The sequence below is a fragment of the Macrobrachium nipponense genome, chromosome 13 (genome assembly GCF_015104395.2).
Source record: "Macrobrachium nipponense isolate FS-2020 chromosome 13, ASM1510439v2, whole genome shotgun sequence".
Lineage (NCBI taxonomy): Eukaryota > Metazoa > Arthropoda > Malacostraca > Decapoda > Palaemonidae > Macrobrachium > Macrobrachium nipponense.
The window spans coordinates 100,441,834-100,469,087 of NC_087206.1; the positions used below are offsets into that span (position 1 = coordinate 100,441,834).

Sequence of the window (27,254 nt, forward strand, 5' to 3'; positions counted from 1 at the left end):
ATGGAGAAATACGATTTGCCATCGAGAGATCGCTTTGTTTCAAGAAGTGGAGTTATGTCAAGAATGCTAACTTGGAAGACTCGTGTTTTTATTTAAATAGGACCTCAAATAATAAGTCTTCATGGAGGTTTTTGTAGCTGAAGTAGTATTGAGAGCCCTTTCAATTTTCCGTTATCATTATTATTATTATTATTATTATTATTGCTTAAGAACTAATGATGAGAGGTGGTTTTAGAGTTCGTTAGTAAAAGATGAAGTTTTTTTTCTTTTTCTTCGAGAGGATTTGGGGGAATGGCGTTAGTCGCCTTTTAGATCGTTTTACTAGAAATTACTCGCTTGGATATGTGAGATCGGTCCTCCCCCATACCCCTCCACTCGCCCCACGAGAAAGGGCAGAGGGCAGGGTATAGCGGGAGAGGATGAGGAAGGTCAAGATGCCATGCGTATCACATCCCCCACTTTCCACAAAGTTGCTAGTGCCTGGGTATGCGTACGTGCCCGTGCCCTTGTGAAATCTGCATATATTACACCCCATGTATTACTCTTTATAGTTGTCATGATTTCGTTTAGTTTATTCTTAGTGATAGTTCTTTTTCATTTGTGAATATATATATATATATATATATATATATTATATATATACTATATATTATTATTATTATTAGTAATGTGTAAACTTTTAAATGAAACAAGCCTAAAATTCATTATTTTGTAAAGCAACTACCATAGAATAGAATGGCAATCATGAGTTAAAAAGTGTAAAAGTACAGATTCTAAATATGAATAACCTGCCAAATAAAATTCCGTAAAGAAATATATGACAAGGTCTGCACAAACATCACTATAAGTAAGGAAAATGAAGACAGCGGTTGATGGCGTTAATTCAGTTGATATAAAACGAATAGTGATGAAATTTACTGCTGCCGTAATTATCGGTATAATTTCCATTTGCATTTGACGATACTTCTCAATGCACTTTGTTTGCATCATGTCTTCTTGTTTCGCAAGATAGGGATGTCTTGTCTCCTGGGAATATGCGTACTTCTCCCGAATGATAAGATAGCTCGTTGAAACTGATGTCGTTCATCTGCTTATTTTTAGCTTGACAGCATACCACTCCAGTGGAATAAAGAATTTGAATCACGAGTCAACACAAACAACAATTACTATTGTCCACATGTTATTTTCGTCTGTATGACTTTCAGTCGAACGAACTGCTTGTATCTTGAAGTGGCACGTTACCAGATATGATCTTGTTGGTCTATTTATGTATAGCTCGGTTTATTTCTTCACATTTTGCAACGTTGGAGGACCTTAAATCAGTCAGTCATTTGGTCTTTCGTCGGCACTTTACCTTCACTCGTCTAGTTAGTTGCCTGAGCTGAAGAAGAGCGTGATACGATATGTATATTTGTCACCTGGGTATTAACTAGGTATGTATCCTTCATTTGTCAGTCCAAGGTAAACTCATATACTAAAGTAGTAGGCGGCCGCACGCCATGTTTAGTATTGTAGTAGATTTACATCAACCGTGCATTTGATGTCTAGGCCAGTCCCTTACGACTCTCCTAATTGGCTGTTGATAAGCCAGTCACTGGGCTGAAAACCCTCAGTCTAACTCGAGACTTCACATGGGTAGGATCTATGTTCCACCTCTCCTGAGGTATACGTCTTTCAGGAGAGGTGGAACATACATCCTGCCTGTGTGAACTCTCGAGAGAGACTTGAGATTTTCCAGCCCTGTCATTGGCTTATCAACAGCCAATGAGGAGCTTCGTAAGGGACTGATCTAGACAGTATGTTCGTCATAAGATATACTCATTATTCCTTGTCATGGTTAAATATGAACCAGGTTTTTATGATATATCGATTGAAGGTTTTCCCATGACTATGGATTTTATGAATTTCTACGGTATTGTTCCGTCGCCGTCTATCACCGCAACTGTCGCGTCGCCAGGTTATAGTGTTAAATCAATCATCCCTCTGTGACTCCTACTGTAGGCGCCCAAACATTCGAGACGCGAAAGGAACTTCATTGGAAGGGGAAGAGAGGAAGCGAGACTAAATATATAAACAAACATATGGGGAACCTCTCTCTCTCTCTCTCTCTCTCTCTCTCTCTCTCTCTCTCCCTCTTCTCGTCTCTCTCTCTCTCTCTCTCTCTCTCTCTCTCTCTCTCTCTCTCTCTCAAGCGGGAGCATGCGAACTGAAGTAAAGATGTATAATTATTTCCATTGTTGCCATATAATCGGTAAATATTACAGGTAGAGAAATTAAATAACCATTTTACAGGAGGCGGTATAATGATAATTATATAGTAATAATATTGGCAATGGAGATAAATAAAAAACTTCCAGAACATGAGTATGTCAGTGCTTCACGTGTTCATTTTGGCAGCGTGGTTCATCATTATTATGGGTGACATTCTCAAAAGCGGAGAAAGAACCATAACCTAAGCAGTCAACGATTGAGACGTAAGTTAGAAGTAGAGATGTCGTCGTCCTCTCTCTGATTTCACGTTACCATAATATGGGCTCTCAGACGGTACTACTACGGCTTGTTATCTACGCGTCACCTCCGAGGTGATAGTACTCACGGTCTAGGCTAGCACTAAACATGGCGGAAGCTGAGTGGGACGCCGTGTTCAGTACTATGGTAAATTCACATCAACTGTGCATATGACGTCTAGGTCAGTCCCTTACGATGCTCTGATTGGCTGTTGATAAGTCACAGGACTTGTGGTTGGCTTATCAACAGCCAATCAGGAGCGTCGTAAGGGAACTGGCCTAGACATCGGATGCACGGTTGATGTTCAATCTATTATAGCCCGTCGGGATCAATGTATTATATACTCCCATTTTTAAATTGTGTGGTCGAGAATTATATTAATAAACGATATACTTTACTCCCGAGGGGCTTTTACCAAAAACAGCGTCTCATTGAGTTTCCGCCATGTTTAGTAGTGGCACCTTCGATGCGACGCTTAGATAACAAGAAAAAGTAGTACCGTTTAGACATTCCAGATGTTGCCAAAAGGTCATAGATATGCAATTTTCTAAACATTATATATCACTGATTATCTCTTTTACTATTTCCACAGATTTCATTTACCTCCTAAAAATGAATGGGATGATCAAATCAACAAGCAACATGTTATCGTTTCCGCGTCTGTCTAAGAGTAATGCACCTGGCTTGTCGAACTCGTTAGAATGAGACTGCGATTGTTAGTACTTTGGGTTAAGGAGTAAAGAAAGACAAAGTTCTGATCCTCTAATGAGGAGGGCGATTCAAGGCTCTTCTATCAAAATATGCCATTGTGTCTCTTGGCCGAAGTAGTCAGTTTTCTACCTGAAGACCTGATAGAGCCTTCTGATAGAGCATGTGGTATGTGTATTTATGAAATATATGTGTGTATATATATAATATATATATATATATATATATATTATATATATATATATATATATGTGTGTGTGTGTGTGTGTGTGTGTGTGTATGTGTGTTGTGTAGGTATATAATATATACACGTACATACCTACGACATTAACACGTTCCCGTTCCCTATATCACTGGTCGTTTGATCAGCGAAATAACGTTGGTTTTTGTCTGTACTAGAAAATAGTTAATGAAAATTACGATGGTAAAACTCTCTCCCCTACCTCTTCATATATATATACATATACATATATATATATATATATATATATATATATATATATATATATATATATATAGGCATAACATTTATCCACAGAGCGGAAGCCAGACGACGTAGCCCTTTCCCCTCGTCAGTTTGCAGAAATAGCCGTGCCAAAGTAAGCCATAAAAATCGACATGACGAGTACAGTTGGCATTAAGTAAACTTTTTCAATTTTTTTTTTCATTTTATATAACAGTGCGTCCGTCGCCAAATACCCAGACTCGTACCCTTATAGAAGGACCAAGGAAGACCTGCTAATGACGGGGACGGAGCGCTATAGTGCGTCATTACTCCGCCAGGTTTATCGGATTTATCACCTGATGGGATTGTGACGGGATTGTTAAATTCGTCTGAGGTGATGTTGAGCTTGGTTCATTGGTCTTGAGAGCTCTCTTTTAGTTTTGTTGTACATCTCTGATTCCTGGTGTTTAAAAAAAATATTTCTTAAGTATGCTCTCGCTCTCTCTCTCTCTCTCTTCTCTCTCTCGATATATATATATATATATATATATATATATATATATAATATATATATATATATATATATATAATCACCCTGAGAAGGTATGAAGAAAACACAAGATCGCTTTGTCAATCCTTGTTTCATTTCTTCCTCCAGCTCTACAACAACATAAAATATAGCAAGTTTGAGCGATAGATCGTCATATATATATCTATATATATATTATATTATATTATATTATATATATATCTATATATATATATATATATATATATATATATATAATATATTGCAATACCACCTAAGTTGATTCTGTATAGTGTAGGTTTTCAATGTAGAGTAATATTAATTATATAAGTATTCCGTTAACAAACGATATTCTGAATGGATAATTTTTTTGTAGTAGCTCAAGTGTTCATAACCTTTTCTTGTTAAGGATGACCTAAGAAACCTTTTTTAAGATACTATATTTCATTAATTTTTTAAGACATTATATTCGAAATTTTTTTTACGTACGATGACATTCAAAGACTGGCGTTGCTATCTAAGGTGTCCATAGTTCTGATCAAATTTCCCTTTGTAATATATGCGCGACATAATTTGATGCTACCCAGCTTTGGAATTCTATTCCTGACTCCGTCCTACCTGAGTCATACGACCACCCAGCCATCGAGAAGCTCAACCATAAGTTTCGGTACTTATTGGTTATGATTCATTCCCTCTGCATCCGTCCTTCATTTCCATGTATTCAGCAACCACTGGTTCCATGTAACGTAAAAACATCATACAAACAAGCCATGTATTCAGTCAGTGTTATTTTGGGGAAAGTAAAGAGTAGTGTACGCGCTTTTAAAGGATGACTTCTCCTCTCAGCATCATCAGTGAGGCCGTCTGACTCGGAGAATGCAGAAGATGGATGTCATATATGAGTCGGAAGGGGACCACTTTGTCGAAAATATTTAAAGTCTTGTTCCATTTGACGTTGCTAAGATATATTTATTCATTCATTTCTGATTTGTTCATTTCTTTGCTAGGGTTCATAAGGGGAGTTACCTCGCAGACATTGATCACTCTGTTCATGTCACCATTCTGCTCACTTATTTTATGTGGCCCTCAGCTAAGTTGATGGCTGTTATATTATTTTGTCGTGTTAAAAAAACTTTCATTTTGTTCCCGTGGCGGCTTCAACATTTTCATTTTCATCTCTTCATCGTATAGGACCCCGACTGGTCTTACCATTATGATAAAACTTTTGACAATTTTCAAGGGCAAAAGTTTTCGTACCAGATGACAAAAATATAAAAAAAAAAAACTACCTTTTTTATCGCTAGATGACTTAAACTTTTTTTTTTTTTTTTTTTTTTTTTTTTTTTTTTTTTTTTTTTTTTTTTACAATTGAATGTCTTATTACAGACTTTTTTTTTCTTTTTTGTCCTTTTTTGACATTGGGGGGGGGGGAATGTCTTATTACAGACTTTTGTTTTTTTTTTACAATGGAAGTCTATTACAGACTTTTTTTTTTTTTTTCTTTTTTTTTTTAACCAAAATTGAATTTTTTGTTTATTACAGACTTTTTTTCTTTTTTTTCTACAATGATGTCTTATTACAATTTTTTTTTAACAATTGAATGTATTATTACAGACTTTTTTTTGTTCTTTTTTTTTTTTTTTTTTTTTACAATTGAATGTCTTATTACAGATTTTTTTATTTTATTTTACAATTGAAGCCCTTATTATCGAAAATAATAGCCATGGTAAGGAAATAATGCATCTTGCTGAACGTTTGAAAAAATGCTGAAATCTTCTCCTGTTATTGGTTTTAGTATTCAGGGCGTGATCTTTATATTTTCCTTATTACTTATGTTTTTGTAGCAGATTTAAATTTTCCTGAAAATGAAAGTGGAATGTATAACTAAAAGGTAATTTTTTTGTTATCTAAAATTGCTAAAGCCATGGCCAGCCTTTGGTTTTATGATGGTGGTCACGCCTCAGCTATTATTAGTTAGTTATTATTATTATTATTATTATTATTATTATTATTAATTATTATTATTATTATTTATCTTATTATTATATTATTATTAATTATTATTCTTTTATTTATTATTGTAGCTGTTATTGATTTTTCCTTTACTTTTGTATTTTTACTGTCTCTCTTCTATTTGCATTCTGTACTTGTATTTGTGGTAGTGGTTAATTACCAGTCTTTATTATTATTATTATTATTATTATTATTATTATTATTATTATTTGCAAGAAGTGGACTTTTGCCCTCTCTTGTTTTTACTCGCCTTCCATCCATTTCCCCTTGTTTTTCTCTTTCTCTTGGCAGTAACTCTTGACCTTAAATAACTCTTGTTTGACCTCTGTCATGTCTTGTTAACCTAGTTACCTGCGTTAATCGATTTTGCTGACAGGCACTTAAAGTCCCCCTCCTCTCTCTCTCTCTCTCTCTCTCTCTCTCTCTCTCTCTTCTCTCTCTCCTCCTCTCTCTCTCTCTATCCTCCCTCTCTCTCTCTACTATAACATGGGTTTTGTAAGGATCACCTTTATGATTATGCTAAATAGAATTTAATAATATAATGAAAAAAGGAGAAAAAGAAAATATAATAATTATAATAAAAAGGAGAAAAAGAAAATATGATAATTACAATAAAAAAGGAGAAAAAGAAAAACATAGATATAATTATAATGAAAATGGTAATTAAATTATTAATAAAAAGGGAGAAAAAGAAAACATAAATATAATAAAAAAGATAAAAATAAAGTACGGTGAATGTGAGACAAAAAAAACGTTACGAAGAAGAGCAAGAAATAGATAAAGAATGAGAAAGTTAATAAAAGAGCAAAACCAACATGGAGAAAGGAATAAAAAAAATCGTGGAATAAGGGAGAAAAACCAAGTCGAATAAGACCCAAAGAGAAGAAGAAGAAGAAGAAGAAGAAGAAGAAGAAGAAGAAGAAGAAGAAGAAGAAGAAGAAAGGAAGCAAGTCTCTGCGTAGCCTCCGAAACCAGCTGAAACTCGAGACGTTGTTTAAAAAGAGGCGGTGTTTGGATGAAAATCTCCTTGATCGAACCGTTTACCCCCAATTCTAATCTCGCAGACGAGCTCGATGTGACAGACACGGCAGGTGATGGAAGGGGAGCCCCTTCTTCCCCCCCCTCCCCCCGCACCATGCTGACGTCTCCCACATTAATAAAGATGTGCGTATGGAGAGAGAGAGAGAAGAGAGAGAGAGAGAGAGAGAGAGAGTAAGAGTAAGAGTAAGAGTAGAGAACCAGTATACAATCATATATGTAGTCACTTTAACATTACCAATAGTTATGATATAATATATATATATATATATATATATATCTATAATATATATATAATAATATATAGATATATATATATATATATATTATATTTATATAATATATATATTATAAAGGCGTTCTGTTTATATCCGTTGTATTAAAAGGCCGAGGTTTCGTATCGCTTGATACATTTTCCAGGATGAAAAACGGTTAAAATAAATAAGTTGTGTATAAAAGCATTTGTTATTTTAACCGTTCTTCAGCATGAAAAATGTATCAAGCGATACGAAACGTCATAAATTGTGTCTATATATATATTATATATAATATATATATATATATATATATATATATATATATATATATATATATATATATAGTAATTTCATAGTATTAGGTTTTAATACTGTGCTCAGTATGACAGGAATTTTATTTTGCTTACGAAAAAGAAAGTGAATAAATTGCCTATTACGGTTAGGGAATCTTCTGTTCTACAATATCTGAGTAAGAAGGAATTAAGTCCTACTTTCTGCTGACATCACCTGAATTCAGAGGTATTGGTTTTGTTTTCTATTCATATTTATTTACTTCTTCATTCATTTTTCACCTTTTCCTACAACTTGCCTCTCATTGCTGGCTAATTTCCCTTTGGAGCCCAGAAGGGGTTCCAGCTGAAGATTGAAAGAAGGAAAGAAAGAAATCGTGTGATAAACTGTTATGAAATAACAATTAATATATATATATATATATATATATATATATATATATATATATATATATATATATATATATGTATATATAAAATTGTGTGTGTGGGTGTACTCTGTAGACTCTGTTGGGGGAGGCGTCGTCAGTTAAAAATATGTGATAACCTAAATGCGAGGTTATTCACCTTTGCTGTGCTTATTAAGGACATAAAAAGACTGCTTGTAAACACACTTCATGTCACCAGGAACAACCTTGCCCTGTACGTAACGTTAAAAGGTAAACGCCACGTCATGCGTGCAAATTGAATGCAATTTGTCACTGCTTAATTATTCCCTCCCTCTGATTGGTTATTACTTCGCTCCCTGTGGTGGCTGAGTGACTGAATCGAAGAAGAATGTCCCGGATGTATTCCCAATGGCAGAGCTCTCTCGCTCTCTCCTCTCTCTCTCGCTCTCTCTCTCTCTATATATAATATCCTATATATCTATATATATATATATATATATATATATATATATATATATATATATATATATATATATATATTATATATATATATATATATATATATATATGTGTGTGTGTGTGTGTGTGTGTGTGTGTGTGTGTGTATGTATGTAAACTGAGGGAAATTATATCTTAGTTTTATTGTTATTGATAATATAATTATTATTATTATTATTATTATTATTAATGTTAGTATTATTATTATTATTATTACTACTACTAATGTTAGCAGTAGTATTAGGAGTAACATTAGCATAAAAGTAGTTGCAGCTGTAGCAGCTGACGGTAAAAACAAGTATCGTGTTGGCCGACAGAAAAAAAAAAGTGAAAAGTATAGAATAGAATGAAATTTATGTCTCGTTTAAGTAATATGAATACAACTATGACCATATTCTAAAGTAATCGGTAGACATGATCAACTACCATTTAACACATCAATAAAAATGAGTTCAAATGGCGATTCCCATCCCGTAGCTCAACGTATCAGGAATCTACAAAGGTTTGTAAATCTTGAATGCCCGCAACTCGATACTGCAAGATAGCCCTGTTGTGTCGAAAGACCCCAGACGATATAGCTCCTCGTGGATTAAGGCTCTATACCCCACACACACACACACACACACACACACACACACACACACACACACACACACACACACAGAGGAATGACGGTAATGTAACTGAGGGTCGAGAACACAAGTATATATCCGAGGGCCGTTATGTACCGTCCCGTAAATGGGCTCAAGATCCCTTTATTCTACACCCTTATTTTTGGGCAAGTAGTTGGAAATATATAAAGGATTAGGATGTTAGCCATATTCATTTCTCTGCCTTGGCTACGGCCCAGCTCTGTCGTCTAGGGAGTAGATAGGTCTGACGACGGAAAGTCTGAAAGAGGGGCCTATTTCAGGTAGACGCCCTGATTAAAAAAAAGTGTATATATATATATATATATATACTATATATATATATATATATATTGGATATATGTATATATATGTTAATATATATATTATATATAGAATGTCAACAACATGGTTTCTGTGCATGAGAGAGAGAGAGAGAAGAGAGAGAGAGAGAGAGAGAGAGGAGAGAGAGAGAGGAGAGAGAGAGAGAGAGAGTAGGAAGTAACCCAATTTTTAGGAAGTAATTAATTGGGACTACGAACGGGATGGGCGCGTGCGTAGTTAGTGATATCATTCATCTCCGGTGTAAGAAACTTTGATTTTAATGTTTTTGTGTGTTTATTTACAGGAAGGATTTCGTAAATTTACATGGTGATAATTCTGTTTCTCAGAAATTAGGAAGGGTGGTTGTCGATCGTACTTTGCCATGAACGAATATTTATTTATTTTTATTTTTAGTATTACACATCATCATATATATACCTGTGTGTGTGTGTGTGTATGTATATACATATATATATTATATATATATCTATATATATATATATATATATATATATATATATATAATATATATATATATAATATAATATATATATATATATATATATATATATCTTCCGCTTAAACCCTAGTGAATACTCGGGAGAATCCCGTTAACTCCATTATATTATATTTCGTTCACTTATTCCTTGAAGTCTGATATCTTAGGCTTTCATTGAGGTTTTTAATAATAATAATAAAAACCTTTTACGCTCTGCTTGTTTTACACTTGATACTTTGGAAACATACTTTGGAAACATACGCCAGATTTAGTAGATTTTCCGATCTGAATCGCATAACTTACGACACAATGTCAAAAGATATGATATGCAAATAGAAGGGGGCGTACTTACATTTATAGAAAAAATCGCAGAAATATGTTTAAGTATCTCTATATTTTCTATTGCACATACTGAATAATGGGCCATAGTACCACGTGCATACGCGAAGGAGAGAACTAGTAAGGCTTAAGTGCACAAATTATTACTCACACATGTAAACATACACTTACAAATGTTCGCTCATCCATCCAGACATACACGAGGGATCTCATCCTCGGATACATAATTTGTCATTTCGTCATCTTTTATTTGTCGTAGCTCTTTTTTTTCGCCTACTTCACTGATGATTCATATTTATTTAAGTACTCTCCCGCCGCTCTCTCGGAAGGATCTTCCTTTTAGGTGAAATGATTGCATTTATATGTTTTTCTTTGTAATTTCTTGTGATTTATCTCTCCCCATTTAGATTGCGTAATGTTTCTTAAGTCATTTTTCATTCTCCATCGCAGTTTCCATTTAGTTACAGATTATCCGATGCCAGTAGGTTGTCTGTTATTTCAGGGACACCGATTTTTTTTTCTCTTTTTTTCAACTCATCTTAAATGCAACTTTGTGCTTATTCGGCACCGTCTGTAATCACGTCATCCATTTGGGAATGCCCAGAGGACAGGGCATGTGGGTAAATGAGGATCTCCCGGGTCGTTATACAAAACATTACCATATGTGTTCTTAAACAGGATACCTTTGGCGTGCCTCTCTCAGGCAGGAGGAGGAGGAGGGGAGGAGGAGGAGGAGGAGGAGGAGGAGGAGGAGGGGAGGAGGAGGAGGAGGAGGAGGAGGACACACCAGAAGTTGAAGTTGGGACACCCTAAATGTTGATGTTGTTATTACACACTTCAAGAAAAAGTTATGACTCTTCCAAAGGCAAAGTTAGAACGCTAAAAGACGAACTTTGGATGCGATGAAAATTGAAGTCAGGACATTCCAAAAGATGAATTTGAACCGGTAAAGAAAATAATGAAAGACCGAAAAGATGAACTTGAGACACAAATTATGAAGATAGACCATAAAAGATCAAATTAGTATTCATAGAGGATGTAGTTGGAATAACAAAACTATAGACGAGATGCTAGAAGACGTTATCCTTCTATCTAAAGATGAAAGTAAGGACATACGTAAAGATGAAGTTATGCAACAGAAAAAAGAATGACCTTAGCAGAAGAAATGATCTATCATGTCATCATAAGATGAAGTTCGGACACTCCAAATGAGGCTATTACGCACGACAAGATGAAGAATAGTGACTCGAAAAGATGAAGTTAGGTCACATCACAGGAAAAGTAGGGTCATATGGTCTTCAATGAAATGATGACGAGAACGTTTTATTTATTGATCCATCTTATCCCTTTTTGGGGTGTGAAGTTTGGAATGATGTAGGCTGAAAGTATGTACCATATGAAAGGTATGCTGAAACGTGAAGTATATAAAAGTGAGATTTATTTGTAACGCTTTGGAGAGTCCTGGTAGGCCCAAATAAGACGGAACCTGTAACACCTGGTGAGTCAGATCTTCATTTTCCCTTTTCCTTCATATCACGGTGGACTTACGCAGGCCTCCTGGAGTTTGGGTCCCTCTCAGACCATGCAGCAGACATCATGCAATAGTTATATCATTGCACGAATATTTAGAACGCATCTAGCCAACGGGGCGCCTCGCATTGAGGCAGCAAGATTGATTGGGCAGGCGTGGGCAAGCTTCCTTTGGTATCAATAATACTTCTTGGAGGGAAGTGAAGAGGCTGCCTGCTTTTTGCTGCCAGTAGCTCATCTCTACTAACAAAGAGGCGACGTTACCAAAGACGGGAGTAGCAGACTTCTGTGATTGTGCTGCAGAAAATTGAACATTGGCGCTTACTTTTCTCAGATTTTGAGATTATTGGTTGTCTCCTAGAATTTGACAGTGTTTGGATGATGGGAACCAATATCGTACAGCCTTACCCTCGAAACTCGGTTTTGTCACTAAAGATTTGTATTCTGCTTTTGATTTGCTTTGCGAGATAGATGAAGGGTAACCATAACCCCTTTTTTTTCTTTTTTTTTTGCTCTTTGTTTTAGTCACAGCTAGATGTGCTTAATAAATATTTGCTTTTGTAAAAAGATAATAGAAAGACAGTTTAAAGCATTTTGGGTTGGGTGCGTTATAAGACATTGACGATTCTAGACACCATTTTGAGTAAGTTACATATTGCCTTCATTTGTTTCGCCATAATCTTCTTCGTTCTACAATGACTGATTGACTGATTTATGGTTACTAACTGGCGTTGTAGGTTATTAACACCACGATGATATTAAAGGGGAAACAAAACAGAAACAAAAAATAATCATTTAAAAGGAGTTCATATAAGAAGTATCTAAAAATATATATTGATATTCATAGCTGCAAATACATATTTAGTGTACATACACGCATATTGTATGTGAAAATGATCTAAATTTTGTTGAGGAGGCCGACCTCCATAAAAGATACTTAACAGCTCTATATTACAATCCTCCCCGAGAATCGTAGCAAGGATGAAATATCCTTCTCTGTCACTACCAAATAGAGGAACCTATGTCTTAGATCCCCAAGACTGGGGCATTCGACCAGCAAATATTTCACAGTCAAGGGCACAAACTCATGAGTGTCTTGTATGTACAATCTTTAGCTTGCACAAAAGTGAAGTATATCATAGTTTTACCAGACCACTGAGCTGATTAACGGCTCTCCTAGGGCTGGCCCGAAGGATTAGATATTTTTACGTGGCCAGGAACCAACTGGTCACCTAGCAACGGGATCTACAGCTTATTGTGGGATACGAACCACACTATATCGAGAAATGAACTTCTATCACCAGAAATAAATTCATCTGATTCCGCGTTGGCAAACCGGAATCGAACTTGGGACCACCGGATCGGTAGCCGAGCGCGAAAACCACTCGTCCAACGAAGAACTCCTAGCCTGCACAACACCGTTTTTAGTTCCCTTGGCATTTAGGGGTATGACCAAGGAGGTAGTGGTGACGTAATTCTGAGCATCTTTTGATTTGTTTCGATATTTCCTTTAAGGGACTAATAATCTTCTATGCAATTTAATAAACATACAGTCAGTATGAAATAAAACCAACACTATTAGAAATCTCATAAATAATTACAATCTAGACATATGCATGCTAACAAGGACTTGGCTAAGCAATAGTTTAAGTGATTATTCTAGTCTATTTGAATCATTGAACCAAAGTTGATTATCACCAAAAACTTTAATATCCTTTCCTGATATGACACTAGAGAACAATAAGAGACTGGCTGAATTCCCGAGCAGAACTGCCAAAGGTTTAACATTTTCTGACCTACAAGAAGAAATACATCCCAATGGTAGTAGGCATCTTTTGGGTTCTGGAGAGATGACTGCTGACTTAGTAAGATAATCAGCTTGCTCGTTACTAAGAACCCCAGCATGAGAAGGCACCCAGCGAAATTTTACATCCTTACCCCTTCTTCCTTTTCACTAAGACCAGCCAGTCCAAAATGTCTTGAAATAAATAGGTGTAGTGCTTTAATTAAAAGATTCCAAAGACTAAAAAACAAGAGCACTTATTAAGTCACAAATATAGTAAACTATTTCCATTTAGAGTTAAAATTTCCTTCAAGGCCTTTGAAATTACAGACAGTTCTGCTGTGAAAATAGATGCAACACATGATGTTCTCTTGCTTCTTTCTACATCAAACAAGGCGGCCACTCCAGAGCCGACGCCGCCGTCCGACTTGGAGCCATCCGTGAAAACTACTACGAAGTTATCATGTTGGGAGGAATGATCTAATGCCGTATGAAACTCTCAGCCGTGGCCAGTGAAACTTTCAGCTACAGCCAGGTGGTGGCCTGTGTTGTCGGTCCCAACGCACGATCATGGCTGACTTTAACTTTAAATAGAATAAAACTGCTGGGGCTAGAGGGCTGAAATATGGTATGTTTGATGATTGGAGGGTGGATGATGAACATACCGATTTGCAGCCCTCTAGCCACTGTAGTTTTTAAGATATGAGGGCGGACGGACGGACAGGCAAAAAGTCATCTCGGTAGTTTTACAGAAAACTAAAATATTGATCGCATTGCCTCACTAGACATTTCTGCTTTCGTCGAATTAGAATATCTTTCCCGGCAATATTTCGCTTTCTACTTAGGTAGCCTTTCTTCGAGAAGCACAGTTTTTGAGACATCAACTAGAAATTACAAATCAAGCGCATTTCTTGTCATCAGTTTTTAACGGCGTGGAGTCATTTCCGCAGTGTTTAAAAGTCCCTGTATGCAATATATATATATATATATATATATATATATATATATATATATATATATAGAACGATCATTATAATTTAAAGTGTTATTTTTTCTGTTCGGCTGTTAATTTATATAGGATAAATGTTGACAACATGATCTGGGTTATACAGGATAATGTTGAAATTATGATCTACGTACACAGCACGACAAAAGAGAGAGAGAGAGAGAGAGAGAGAGAGAGAGAGAGAGAATATTCTTCAGGCTTCTCTAAAGAAACTGATAGTTTCCTTTGTGCGAGTGCGTATGCGTTTAACAATGATAAGGGCACAGTGCGTTCAGAATTGCATGTGAGCGTACACAAACACGTAACTTTAGGTTTGAATGTATGTCTGAGTGTGATGAAAAAGGGAGTACGGATTCTTCCGCAGCTTTAGAAGCTTGAAGGAAAAACGGAAGCAGGATGGGAACCCAAGCTTGCCATGTGAGGGGAACAAGTCACCCATCAGTCCAGTCACTCTCCAATGGGGTTCACGAAAATATTGTCAAGAAAGGATCCTGTCGGGCGTAACCTTATTTAATCATGTTTATTGTTAGTGCATAGTTTTGGGCATTTACCATCATTGTTTTATTTCTCACATGAGAGAGAGAGAGAGAGAGAGAGAGAGAGAGAGAGAGGAGAGAGAGAGAGAGAGCAATCATGGTAACATTTATGAAAAGATTATTAGATGCTGGTCACGTTGTCGAAGGCATTTAAAAAAAAAAGATATTGTCGTGAAATTAGAAAACTACGGAGAAAGTAAAATGATCCATATATATTTATGGGCATTCGCTGCATACACACAGCTGCACATAAGTATTATATTGTTTTCCAATATATATGTTTCTAAAAGCTTTACCTTTGAACAGTGTACAAACTTTTCGATATAAATTGACATTTTACAATGTGAATAACCTACCTGGCATCTATATACACTATATATTATATATAGTGGTGTCTTTACATTCTACAACAACAGCGGAAACATAATAAAAAATAAAAACTTACTGTGTCACACAAATAAATCCACCTCAACGAAATCCCGCGTAATGGTAGTCCTTCCGTGACTGCGCGCACGCGTCCTTCCCAGACAGCGACCAACCCACAACTGATCTCATTCCACCCCACCAAACGGAGTAGTTCACTGACTCGATGTCTTTTAAGTGACTCCGAGACTTCAATTCTGAATACTCTGAACCGTAGACGTGATCACAGAGTAACGAACCCGAGTCATAGTATCCGAAATATTTGAGTCTCAGACACGCTCAAAAAAATAAATAAAAAAAGAATAAGTAAATAATTAATTAAATTAATTAAAAAATCGAGGTCGGAGTGAGTTAAATATTTTAACTCGGATTTCGTTAAACCGGACTTACTTAAAAGGAGGTCTGAAGTCACATATTCAGAAGTTGACTAAAAAGGAGGTTTGAAATCATATATTCAGAAGTTGACTAAAAAGGATATTCTAGATGCCGATAAGATTGACACTTTAAACATTCACCTTGAACCACCAAACTAGACCATGAACATTACAGACAGCGTCCGAATTTCGGTCAATAAAATACAATGTAAAGTGGCTTTCAAATTTAGAGATCTAGGATTGGGCTCGAGAAGACTTCGGGAATATGAGACCATAGGTCTTTGGGTCTGCGACTTACACTCCGATTTGAAATTGGAGTGACCCGAGGATTTTAGCTTCGAGCGCTATGGTTTTCTGACGAATTCAAATACCTGCCCGGGCTTGGAGTGACTCAGTCATAAAGAAGTTTCCGGTCAGGCACCTCGGCAACTTCAAGATCGTTCTGAATGACTTTGCTCGAAGTGGTGGTTCCCTTCTTTTTCCAACAACGAAAATTATGATTTAGACATCCTCAGAAGATATCCTTCCCGGGCATCTACAGTGAATTTTGCTCTCTAGGGAGCTCCTGCTGTAGCCCGATTGCCTTTGCTTCTACTGTATAGTTAATACACTCTTATTAACTTAAGTGTTCAATATCATCCTCTTCACTTATTTAAATTGCTGCATGTTCGGCTTTAAAGAAGATATAATGCTGATTTAAAATACCGTGCTATTTTAATGCTATTTTATAATGTGGGTTTATAATGGAATTCATTAGGCGACTGCTCACGTTTAATACAGAAGAGGTTTGACAGTTTTTTGAGTTTTATGCATGAAAATCTGTTTTTTTTGCAGTGTTTTTGCGGTTATCATTTTTGCAAACTCAGACGTTTTTTTTTAAAGGACCAATATGAAAATCTGATCAACAAAATATTATGCACCTGTCACGAAAAGGTCCACCTCTAGCACATTGGTTGAGCTCATTGTACAATATAAAGGCAGACTTTGTGAATGAGTTTAGAATTCCCAGATGAACAAGTTAAAGACAATATAGAGAGCCGAAGGCTGCTCTTTCACGTTAGCCGTTCTGTTTATGAATCGTTTTTGTTATTATTGTTAATATTTGTACTAAGTGCACAGTTTCAAGTCGAGCAAAAATGCTATTGACTTTTCAGAAGAAAGTTTCCTCAAAATAAAGGTTCATTGTGTGAAAAGCGAGAGAGAGAAAAAAAAAATCCCAAGAGAGGATAAGAGAAGCGTAATGAAATACCAGTGCAGAGGACAAATTCAAGACCAGTAGATTGTAAAGCAAATGAAAATATGCATGGTAGGAAAGACATTGAGAAATAATGAAGAAAAATAAAAGATTGCGGGATTTCCTCGAGAGCAGATGTACTTCAGGATCTTTGCAAGAGGTTTCAGAATTGTTGGAAAAGAAGTGACGCAAAAGCAGCCTGGCTTGTTCAAGCTTCTATGTCGCATTGGAGCATGAATAAAGGGAATTTGTCGAAGTGAATTTTCTGCCAGTTACTGAAAATCTTAGATTGTTGATTATTTGAGACTATACAAACACTTCTTACAGTTTCCCAGAACTCGTCCCCGTAGGGGGGTTAGTGTCGTCAGTGCACCTCATGCGGTGCAATGTAGGCATTACTTAAGGGTCTTTGCAGCGTCCCTTCGGCCTCTAGCTGCAACTACTTTCATTCCTTTTACTGTACCTCCCTTCTTATCATATTTCTTCCATCTTATTTTTCACCCTTTCCTATCAATTGATTCAAAGTGCAACTGCGAGGCTTTCCTCCTGTTACACCTTTCAAACCTTTTCACTGTCAATTCCCGTTTAAGCGTTGAATGGCCTTAGTTGCCCCAGTGCTTGGCATTATGCCTAAAACCCACGAATCGAACCCAGGACTCATACATACAAATTATTGGTTGAATAGCAAACCTATTACAAAGTACGTGTAAGGGGTAAATGCACTCAGAAAGATTAGTATTCTTTTGGTAGATACCGAGGGATCCTAAGATTATATCACAGAAGGTAAAGAAAAAGGAATGAATGCAGAAGGAATGTGTATAGAGAAGTTTACGTAGATTTAGTGAGCATAATCGAAGAGATATTATTCATGATTGAAAAATTATGTTACTTTTTAGATGTAATTTTTATGCTAAAATTGTGGTTGAGGTGACTCGAAATTTCAAGCAATCTAGTCTGTCTTTCAAATGGCTCCTGTGACGCCTAACTGACATATGTACTTATGGTTACGTTCGGCGATCCAGTCACCAAGCCTTCTCCTTGGGTATTTCTCATTTGACTGATATGTGATCATCAGAACATTTTGGTCGTCAAAGAGGTCAGGTTCATCTGGACGCCAGTAGGTCTTGGCTATGTCGACTGGTCGTCCATCGATCCAGACCCAGTAGCCTGGGTGGCCCTCTTCTGTTCCTCCAATCCACCAAGAATCGTTTCCTGGTTAGAGAAGTATAAGAAATCGGCTTTATTGAACGATTCAAGTCCGTGATGAGGAAATAGTGACATTTACACAATTTAGAATTATATCCCAGCTATTTTTTTTTAATAATTCACGAAATAAATAGGTGTTATGCTTCCTTGGATGTACAACCATATTATATTCTATATTCCCTAACCCTTTACAGCCAAGCTAGTCCGAGAGAATAATTGATTTATACAGGTTATTTTGAATGCAAATGTAAACAAACTAAAGTAAGAAAACTTGGGGAATGGTATTTGATAATAGCAAAGACTCCAATAATGGTCTTATTAATAAACAAGTTAAATATTGGTGCATTTTGCAAACATTCTAATATGATTTAGAAGTCTTATCAAAATCAGCTAATCTTAAAACAAAGTTTTAAGATTAGCTAAATTTAAGACGCAGACGATTTAAAGCTGCTGTAGCCTAACATGGCCGAAGAAATCTTACCCAGAAGAGTAGCATGATGAAATAGGAGGCTGTAATCTCCTGGGAAGAGGTCAAATACAGCGAGATCTACTTCAATGTTGGCATTGCCCTTACTATTACATGCCTCCCTTGCAGAATGCCAGTTCAGTGCTTCATCAGAAAAGTAGTAGCAGTATGGCCCCAGGCGAGTGAATAAGTCAGGGCAGTCTAGTTCAAAAATAAGAATGAATAGATTAGAAAACGTTATTATCTCGATACATATACCTAGGCCATGTATGATTGAAAAATATGAATAGCAAAAGAATGAGGTTATTTGTCAAAGGGAACAATATATAATCATATAGAAAATCACCCCATAAAAGAAATATTACTTCTGTTGTATGAAATAAAGCATAGGTTGCAGCTGAGTAGTTTGTCATGCAGTCATTTCTCATTGCTGTCAGCATTGTTTATGTTTCCTTCTGTCCTATTCTAAATTCCTAATCCTCTACTGGCATACCTCCTTTTTTTTTTTTTTATCCTGGTGTGAGGTTCCCCTTAGGGGGGTTAGAGTTGTCAGTGCACCTGTAGGCATTATTTAAGGTTCTTTATAGCATCCCTTGGGCTCCTAGCTGCATCTCTTTCATTTATTTGACTCTACTTCTGTTCATATTCTCTTTCTTCCATCTTATTTTCCACCATCTCCTAACAGTTATTTCATAGTGCAACTGCGAGGTTTTCTCCTGTTACACCTGTAAAACCTTTCGACTATCAATTTCTGTTTTAACGCTGAATGACCACGTAGGTCCCGGCGCTTGGCCTTGGACCAAAATTCTGTATTCCATCCCATTCGTGGGGTGAGGTCAGTAAGTGACTGGGGTTGTCAGTCAAAACCAATGATCAAATAAGAACAATAGATTGAGCACAGAATCCGATAAGTGAAACCAGCCTGGGCTCACTACCTACACCAAGATGGCGGCAGAAGGGATGACTCACCCTAGTGGCGAACGCTTTCTGCACTAGCCAGCCGAGCCATCAGTCAGTCTCTCAGTCACACAGTAGGTGCTGTGTGTCTAGCCCATTGGTGTCTTATCCAGTCTTATTGTCTAGTGCACAAGGCTTTGTGCAATGCCTCGTCTTGCATTGCTCTTGGCCGCTTCAACAAGGGAAAGATTAAAGGCATTACTTATCACAGGTGGGAATGAAAATATTAGCCAAAGCTATTTTTTTCAAAAAATATATAACTCAAAAGATTGGACTCATTAGCTACAACTTTGTTGCTTTGATGACATCTCTGGCCAAAAAATAAAAAAATTCTTCAACTTTATTTAACAGTAAAAATGTAAAGAAGCAGTTATTAATGTTTTGAATGGTACTGTTAGCATTCCTAACTTAACGTTTTTCACTTATGCCAAATTTATCTTATTCCTAAGAAGGTTAGATCACAGAAAATTTTATGAGCGCATTAAAAATTTCTACTACTCCAAAACCAGTGTGCGTTTTTGTCCTACACCAAGATGGCGGCGATGGCTACGTCTCCTGTAATGCTTTTTAAGTGGCAGTGCCCAATCGATTGTTCTTATGTGGTCGTTGGTTAAAACACACAACTCAGTTGGCAGATTTGTAAGCATCGAGGAATAGTTTTTCAAGGAGATTGAAGTGGTCTTAGCTCTCATAACTGCAGAGTCCCGGATTACAGTGAATCATTCTAGTGTGTTGTATAAGATGTTCATTATTTCAATAACAGCCTGGAATATGGAGCATTGGTTGCTGTAGTACTACCAAAACCTCGGTACGGTGTTGGTAGTATGACTAAATTAGCTTTGATAAGATAGTTCAGAATTCCTTATTGAACTTACAGTTCATATTACCTTTGTTATCCGATCTATTTTACCATTGATGACATGATTGGCAGCTTAAGACTGTAAAGGACATTTGTATACAGATGTTATGGTGACTAATTTGATTATGCATTTTAGAGTCTTCATTCCTTTTCTGAATGCATTGTTAAATGTCTTCATCCTTGAAGTCCTCTACATTCTTATGGAAATACCTTTGTGAACCAGTCCTGGTACCTGTTGTTGGTGTTGGTATTGCTATACATGCATCAGTTCTTGGTTGACATCTCGCCCACAAATGTAACATGCAGACGTGCTGTTTGTGTTCTAGACATAACCAAAACCCTCTGAGATTTACAGTAAAACATGTCACAAACACATATCACCAACTTAGTGCACACACATCACAAACAGGGTGTATACAATTCAATGACTTATTGGTAGCTCTAACCTGTGCTTCATATGATACAATTATACAGTATTAACCAAAAATCCTTTCTCCTCTTACAGTTGCTGAATTGTTTTTACCTCTTGTGACCTGTATGTGATAAGTCGCAGACGCGTGTCTGTGATTTGTTTTCATGTAGTGTGGATGCATCTTTAGTGTTCTGGTATTTGTCAGCAGTTGTGAGCTTTCAGTTTACAGAAGCTTGGAACTGGCTTTCATTACTGTTTATGAGTTCAGTGTTGAGGAGACAGCTATCAGGGTACCCTTGAATCAATCATGATTAAGCTAACTGTACCTACTCTTAACCACAGGTCATCTTCCACGCAAATGTTTATTGTTTTAATTACCTGTCTAGATTCTTTGTTTACACTCCCCTCCAATTTATTGTGTCAGTCCTCCTTATGCTACCACAGTGGGTAGGTGTCTTGTTGTTTTCTTGACCCTTTCACTGTTGTTCTGTGTTTCTGTTTTTATTCTGTTTTTATTCTTTATTTATTGTATTTTTTATAAAAAAAAACTTTTAAATACGTTTTAATTAAGGAGTTAGTAAACATTTAATGTGTATATCTTTACCGGTTATACGTAATTTGTATATGCCTCTCTGTTCCAAAAACAAAATTTATTGTTTTCTGGCTAAATTACCTGTGACCGCTTGTTATCCCATAGGCGTTTTTTTCATTTCTTTAAAGTGATTTGGACCTTTAGTTAATTCTGTAATGTCCGTTTGTATATGGATACCTGTACCGTGTTTCTCATCGTTCTAATCGGTCTTGCCTATAGTAAAGGGTCGTTAAGACTGAAAGATCATGGCAGTTCTCGTTTTTCATTTTCCTCCAGGGCATTACCTTTATTTATACATACCATCACGCTTTATATGTGTTGTGATCAAGATATTCATATATATATATATATATATATATATATATATATATATATATATATATATATATATGTTGTGTGTGTGTGTGTGTGTGTGTAGCGGGACTTGGTGGCTATAGATCTAAGGTAGCGAATCGGCCTGAAGGGGGCAACTGGAATGGGTTAGGCAGTGAGGAGTAATTATAAAATAAGTTGCTACACGCGAGAATTGTTGCTATCTTGTTTACCTTAAAGTTCTGTTTTTTGGGGAAAAATTAAATTAATGTGTCCTTATGTCTTTATTCTTGATAGGGAAACTTATAATATCTCTTCCACCTTTTCTCTTAGGGCGCTTGGACCGAGACAAACTATTCTGAAGGCACTTTGTTTTCTTTGCAAGTCTTATTAAGCGCTAGGGGGATTTTACCTGAGTTCATTATTGTCACTTAACACTGTCTATATTCGCACCCTTCACTTCGAACTTCTTCCCCCTTCTGTTTCTGCTTCTTTGCTTCTTCCCTCACTTCTGCTCCCCCTCTGTCTCTGCTTCTCTGCTTTCTGTTTCTCCTTTTCCACTGCCTTCTCTCTCTATGTCCAGCCTTTTTATTCGGATGTGATCTTCTTAGCTCCTCCTTTGGGTTTTTATTTTGGCTCTCGGTGTCGCATCTCCTGAAAGCATTCTTATGTCTGAGTGGCTATAGACTTTCTACAAAAACGCCCTCCTGTCATCTTTTCTGTAGTAATTGTTAGGCTTCTCAAAAAGACCTGTTGTCCATGCCCAGCGTCTGTAGGGAGTGTGTGTTTTTACCCATTGGTTATATAGACCTCATAGGACATCCTTGTAGGCTGGCACTATTGAATTGATTGAAAAGGGTGGAAGTAAGATTTTCACCTGTTCCTCCTTTTGAACAAAGAAGCATTGAGTTTTCCTGGTAATATTAAGCATAAGGCTCTAGAGAAGGTCTAACCCCACATTAATTCTCGGTCCTCAAACAAGTCACAAAAGGTTGGGTGAGCTGTAGTACCCATTAATCTTCTGTAGTGTAGGTGACATAGGCCTTCGGGAGATGTAGACCAGGTTTTGCCGTCTAGAATTTCCTGGCCGTCTGGGGTGAACCTCGAGTGAGAAGGTCCTTTCGTATAATCATTTTTTAGTTTTTCGTGCCTTTTCCTCAAGTTTTTATAGTTAATGCCTATTGAAATAATTTCCCTTAATTCTGTAACAGCACTGTAACATCTATATATCATCTCACTGCCCAACTTTGGAAGGTGTAACCAGGCAAAGTACACACATGGCTGACTTTTGATAGGTTCCGGATTGCTCCTGGATTATTGACAGTCAGTCCATCCACTTATACAGGGTGTCCATAAAGTCATTCACTGATTAATAAAATTAATAACTTTAAGATTATTATGGATATGACTGTACAACTTTCACATTCTGTTGAGCAATTACTAAAGTTTCTTTTGTTTGCCTACAGATGCCACTGTGATGCTGAGTCAAGAATAGCAGAAATGGTGTCATTGCAGGAAAAAGCCCAATGTGTATTATGGTACCATGAAACAAAATCACCTCTTGCAATTCACCGCAAGTTCAGAAATGAGTATTGACGAGATCCACCAGATATTAAAAGCATTAAAGACTGGTATAAAAATTTCACATTGATTGGCTGCACACTGGGGTTAGGTTGTTCGTAACTTTCTGGATGCAACCTTCCCCAACCATTGGATTAGGAGAGATGGCCCAACAGAATGGGCACCACATTCACCAGACATTACCCCTCTTGATTTTTCCTTACAGGGTTATATCAAGAATAAAGTGTACAGTACACCAGTACCTAATGTTGAGACCTTAAAAGCAAGGATAACAGCAGCTCTAGCAACGGGAACTATGGAGATATTGGTAGACTCCTCATCTACCACGGAGTGAGCCTCGGTGATTAAGGATCTGAGAAAGAAGGACATGGTGTTCTTAGACATTGGATGTGAAGGGTTCCTCACCGAGCACCATAAACGTTGTGAGGAGCCCCTCAACTTCTCAGTCCTTTTCAGATAGCAACTTAATGCCCTCACTAGGCATAGAAGTCTCTCTTGCTCCGCCGGTCCGAGAATATCTGAAATATTCTTGATGACGAACGAGCGAGGCCAGGGATCTGATGGACGTTCATTCTTAGCCAAAAAATTCAGGGCCCAGGAACAAACCACATTCCCTTGTGTGTAATCTACTCTCTTGTCTACAGTATGCGTCTTGCTAATGCGTTTCACTGAAGCCAGAGCGAAAAGGAAGAGAATCTTCTTCATCAAGTTCTTCAGGGAAGACGAGCGAATAGGTTCAAAGGGAGTTCTGGAAAGGAATTTCAGGACTATACATCTAGGTTCCAAGTCACCGTGTCCCTTGGAATCTTCGATATCTCAAAAGACTCTATAAGGTCTGTCAGATCGGTGTTCATCGAAAGCTCCAGCCCTTTTATGTTTGAACACCGAACTGAGCATCGCCCTATATCCTTTAATCGGGGATGGGGATAACTTCTTTGTCGACCTCAGGAAGAAAAGGAAGTAGCAATCTGGCTTACAGTGGTCTCAGAAGAGGAGACGTTAGATTGCTTGCACCATCGTCTGAAGACACTCCATTTAGATTGGTAAAGGATGTTAGAAGAGGTGCGTCTGCATCTTGCAATCGCTTCTGCCACTCTCCATGAAAAGCCTTTTGCTCTGATGAGACTCCTGACAGTCTGAATCCTGTTAGCCGAAGGGCAGACAACCCTTGATGGAATCGGTGGAAATGCAGTTGTCTGAGCAGCGACTTCTTTTGAGGAAGTAGCCTCGGATAATCCACCATGTCCAGAAGATCCAGGAACCACTCTTTCCTCCGCAAAAATGGGGCTATCATCGTTAAGCGAACATCTACGTAGATGGCGCTTCATCTTGTATATGAACTCCCTGATCATCCCGAAGGGGGGAAACGCATAAGTGTCTAGGCCTGACCAATCTAGTAACATTGCGTCTACTGTCCATGCTAGAGGATCTGGAACGGAGGAGCAGAACAGTTGCAGACGGTTGTTCTTGGACGTCGCAAACAAGTCAATGGTTTGTCTTCCCCAAACCTTCCAAAGATCCCGACAAACTTCTGTGTCCAAAGTCCATGTCGATGAAAGAACTTGCCTCCTCCTGCTGAGCTTGTCCACCAGAACGTTCATCTTCCCCTGAACAAAACAAGGAATGTGCTGGATGTGATGTTCTTCAGCCCAGAGTAGAAGTTCTTGCGCCTTCGAGAACAGAGTGAAAGAGTGAGTCCCCCATGTTTTTTAATGTAAGAAAGGGCTGTGGAGTTGTCCTCATAAATGGCTACTACTCGACCTTCTACCAGATGCACAAACTTCTGAAGGCCCAGGAAGACAGCTAGGAATTCCTTGACATCGATGTGAAGGGCTTTCTGGGACTCTGTCCATATCCCCGACACCTTGCGATCCCTGAGAATAGTGCCCCAACCTGTGTCCGATGCGTCTGAAAAGAACTGTAGGCTGGGGTTCAACGGGAGGAGCGACACTCCCTCCTGAAGTCTTTCTCTTGAGTCCCACCAAGTTAGATCACTCTTCATCTCCTCCGTAATGGGGAAAACCGTGGAATCTGGTTGCGACTTTCTGCACCAGTTCTCTTTTAGGTAAAACTGGAGAATCCTCGAGTGTAACCTCCCTAGATTTACGAATTTCTCTACCGAGGACAACATCCCCAGTAGGCTCATCCACTGCACTGCTGAGCACAACGAGTTGTGCAGGAATGATTGAACCGTTGCCAGACACGACTCCACCCTTTTCAGGGCCAGAAAAGCCCGAAAATTCAGAGTCCAAAGTCATCCCCAAATAGAGAATCCTCTGAGAATGGGTGACTTGGGACATCTAAATATCCATGAGAATGCCTAACTTCTGCGTCAGGCAGAGAGTTCTCTGTAGATCCTTTGCATACTGTTCCTCCGATGGCCCCCTAGATGCTGACCCCTTGGTGTGGGTAAGGGCTTAGGGACCAGCAGCTGGGCCCTGATGCCTGATGGGGATGGTTTCTCACCGGTCCTTGGGACCCAGCTGTTGGTCAAACAAAATTAGTCAGCCTTTTACTCTTGCTGTAAATTATTTCTATTTTTCTACCTCCTCCTATTTAGGTGTGGATTTTATGTTAATGACTTTTGGCCTGCTTCTGAATATGATTTGACTTGTGCTTTGGCTTTGATGGAAGGTGAGGATGCACGGCACGCCACCTCACCTGTAGAACTCGAGTACCCGACGTGGTCGAGTGAGGGGAAAGTTTCATGTCAAACCCTGCCTTCGGTGCCGGGTTGTGATCCTTAATTTTGGAGAACCAACACAGTTTCATATTCAAACTGGTACCTTTTCTGTGATAGATTTATCAGTATGCAGTCCTGATTGTTATCTTGACTTTTCTTGGTGTGCTATGAGTGAAGGATTAGGAAGTGATCATTTTCCAATCTTTATTAATGTAGTAGGTGAAATTGCTACACCAAGATCACCGCGTTGGATTCTGGATAAAGCCAACTGGGCCTTATTCAAAACCCTAACTTTTTTAGAAATGGATATTGAGGAGTTCCAGTCCCTGGATGATGCCCTGGATTTCCTTTGTAAACTAATTATTGATGCTGCCCAGAAGACAATTCCTCGTACAACTGGAAAATTTAAAAGAAAGCCAGTTCCTTCGTGGAACCTTCAATGTCAAAGCAATGCGAGCAGCTTTTACGCACTATTCCAGAAACAAATGTTCCTATTATTTAATCCTATTAAGAAGGCACAAGCCAGATTTCGATACCAAGTAAAACAAGCCAAACGTCAGTCATGGGTAGATTTTATCTCAAAAATTAATTGGAAAACCCCTTTACCTGAAGTCTGGAATAAAAATAAGAAAAATTAGTGGCAAATATGTACCATCACCTCCACCAGTGTTATTAGTAAATGGAAACATGGTTGCCAATCCAGAGGATGTTAGTGAGGTTTTTGCTGACCATTTTGCTAATGTTTCATCTAAAAACCTAAGCTCACCTTACTATGAAGAACGTATTCAAAAGGAAAATAAAATTCTTGACATTACGTCCATGCGAAGTGAATCA

At 37.6% G+C, this 27,254-nt stretch overlaps 2 protein-coding genes across 4 annotated transcripts in view; both read right to left on the bottom strand.

Moving 5' to 3' along the window:
• LOC135225226 (uncharacterized) overlaps nt 1-27,254 on the bottom strand; it is a 165,790-nt gene that overhangs the window by 128,942 nt on the left and 9,594 nt on the right. For all 3 annotated transcript variants that reach the window (XM_064264548.1, XM_064264549.1, XM_064264550.1), the window contains exons 2-3: nt 19,040-19,225; nt 15,767-18,564 (exon numbers count right to left, since the gene is read on the bottom strand). The gene's annotated coding sequence lies outside the window, so the exon portion shown is untranslated. The remainder of the gene's footprint in view (nt 1-15,766; nt 18,565-19,039; nt 19,226-27,254) is intronic.
• On the bottom strand, nt 18,314-25,995 carry LOC135225404 (CD209 antigen-like). The gene is made up of 4 exons (XM_064264739.1): nt 25,761-25,995; nt 25,246-25,344; nt 19,040-19,225; nt 18,314-18,564 (listed from the first exon to the last, which is right to left on the bottom strand). Exons 1-4 carry the CDS (start codon nt 25,993-25,995, stop codon nt 18,314-18,316), a joined length of 771 nt encoding a protein of 256 aa, XP_064120809.1.

What these genes read in the sequence shown, in the direction of transcription:
- LOC135225404 (XM_064264739.1), bottom strand. Translation starts at nt 25,995, where the DNA reads ATGACTTTGGACTCTGAATTTTCGGGCTTTTCTGGCCCTGAAAAGGGT. An exon ending in AGTCGCAACCAGATTCCACG is followed by an intron (nt 25,345 to 25,760) that starts GTTTTCCCCATT and finishes TGTTTTGTTCAG; the next exon opens with GGGAAGATGAACGTTCTGGT. An exon ending in TTTGTCGGGATCTTTGGAAG is followed by an intron (nt 19,226 to 25,245) that starts GTTTGGGGAAGA and finishes TTTTTGAACTAG; the next exon opens with ACTGCCCTGACTTATTCACT.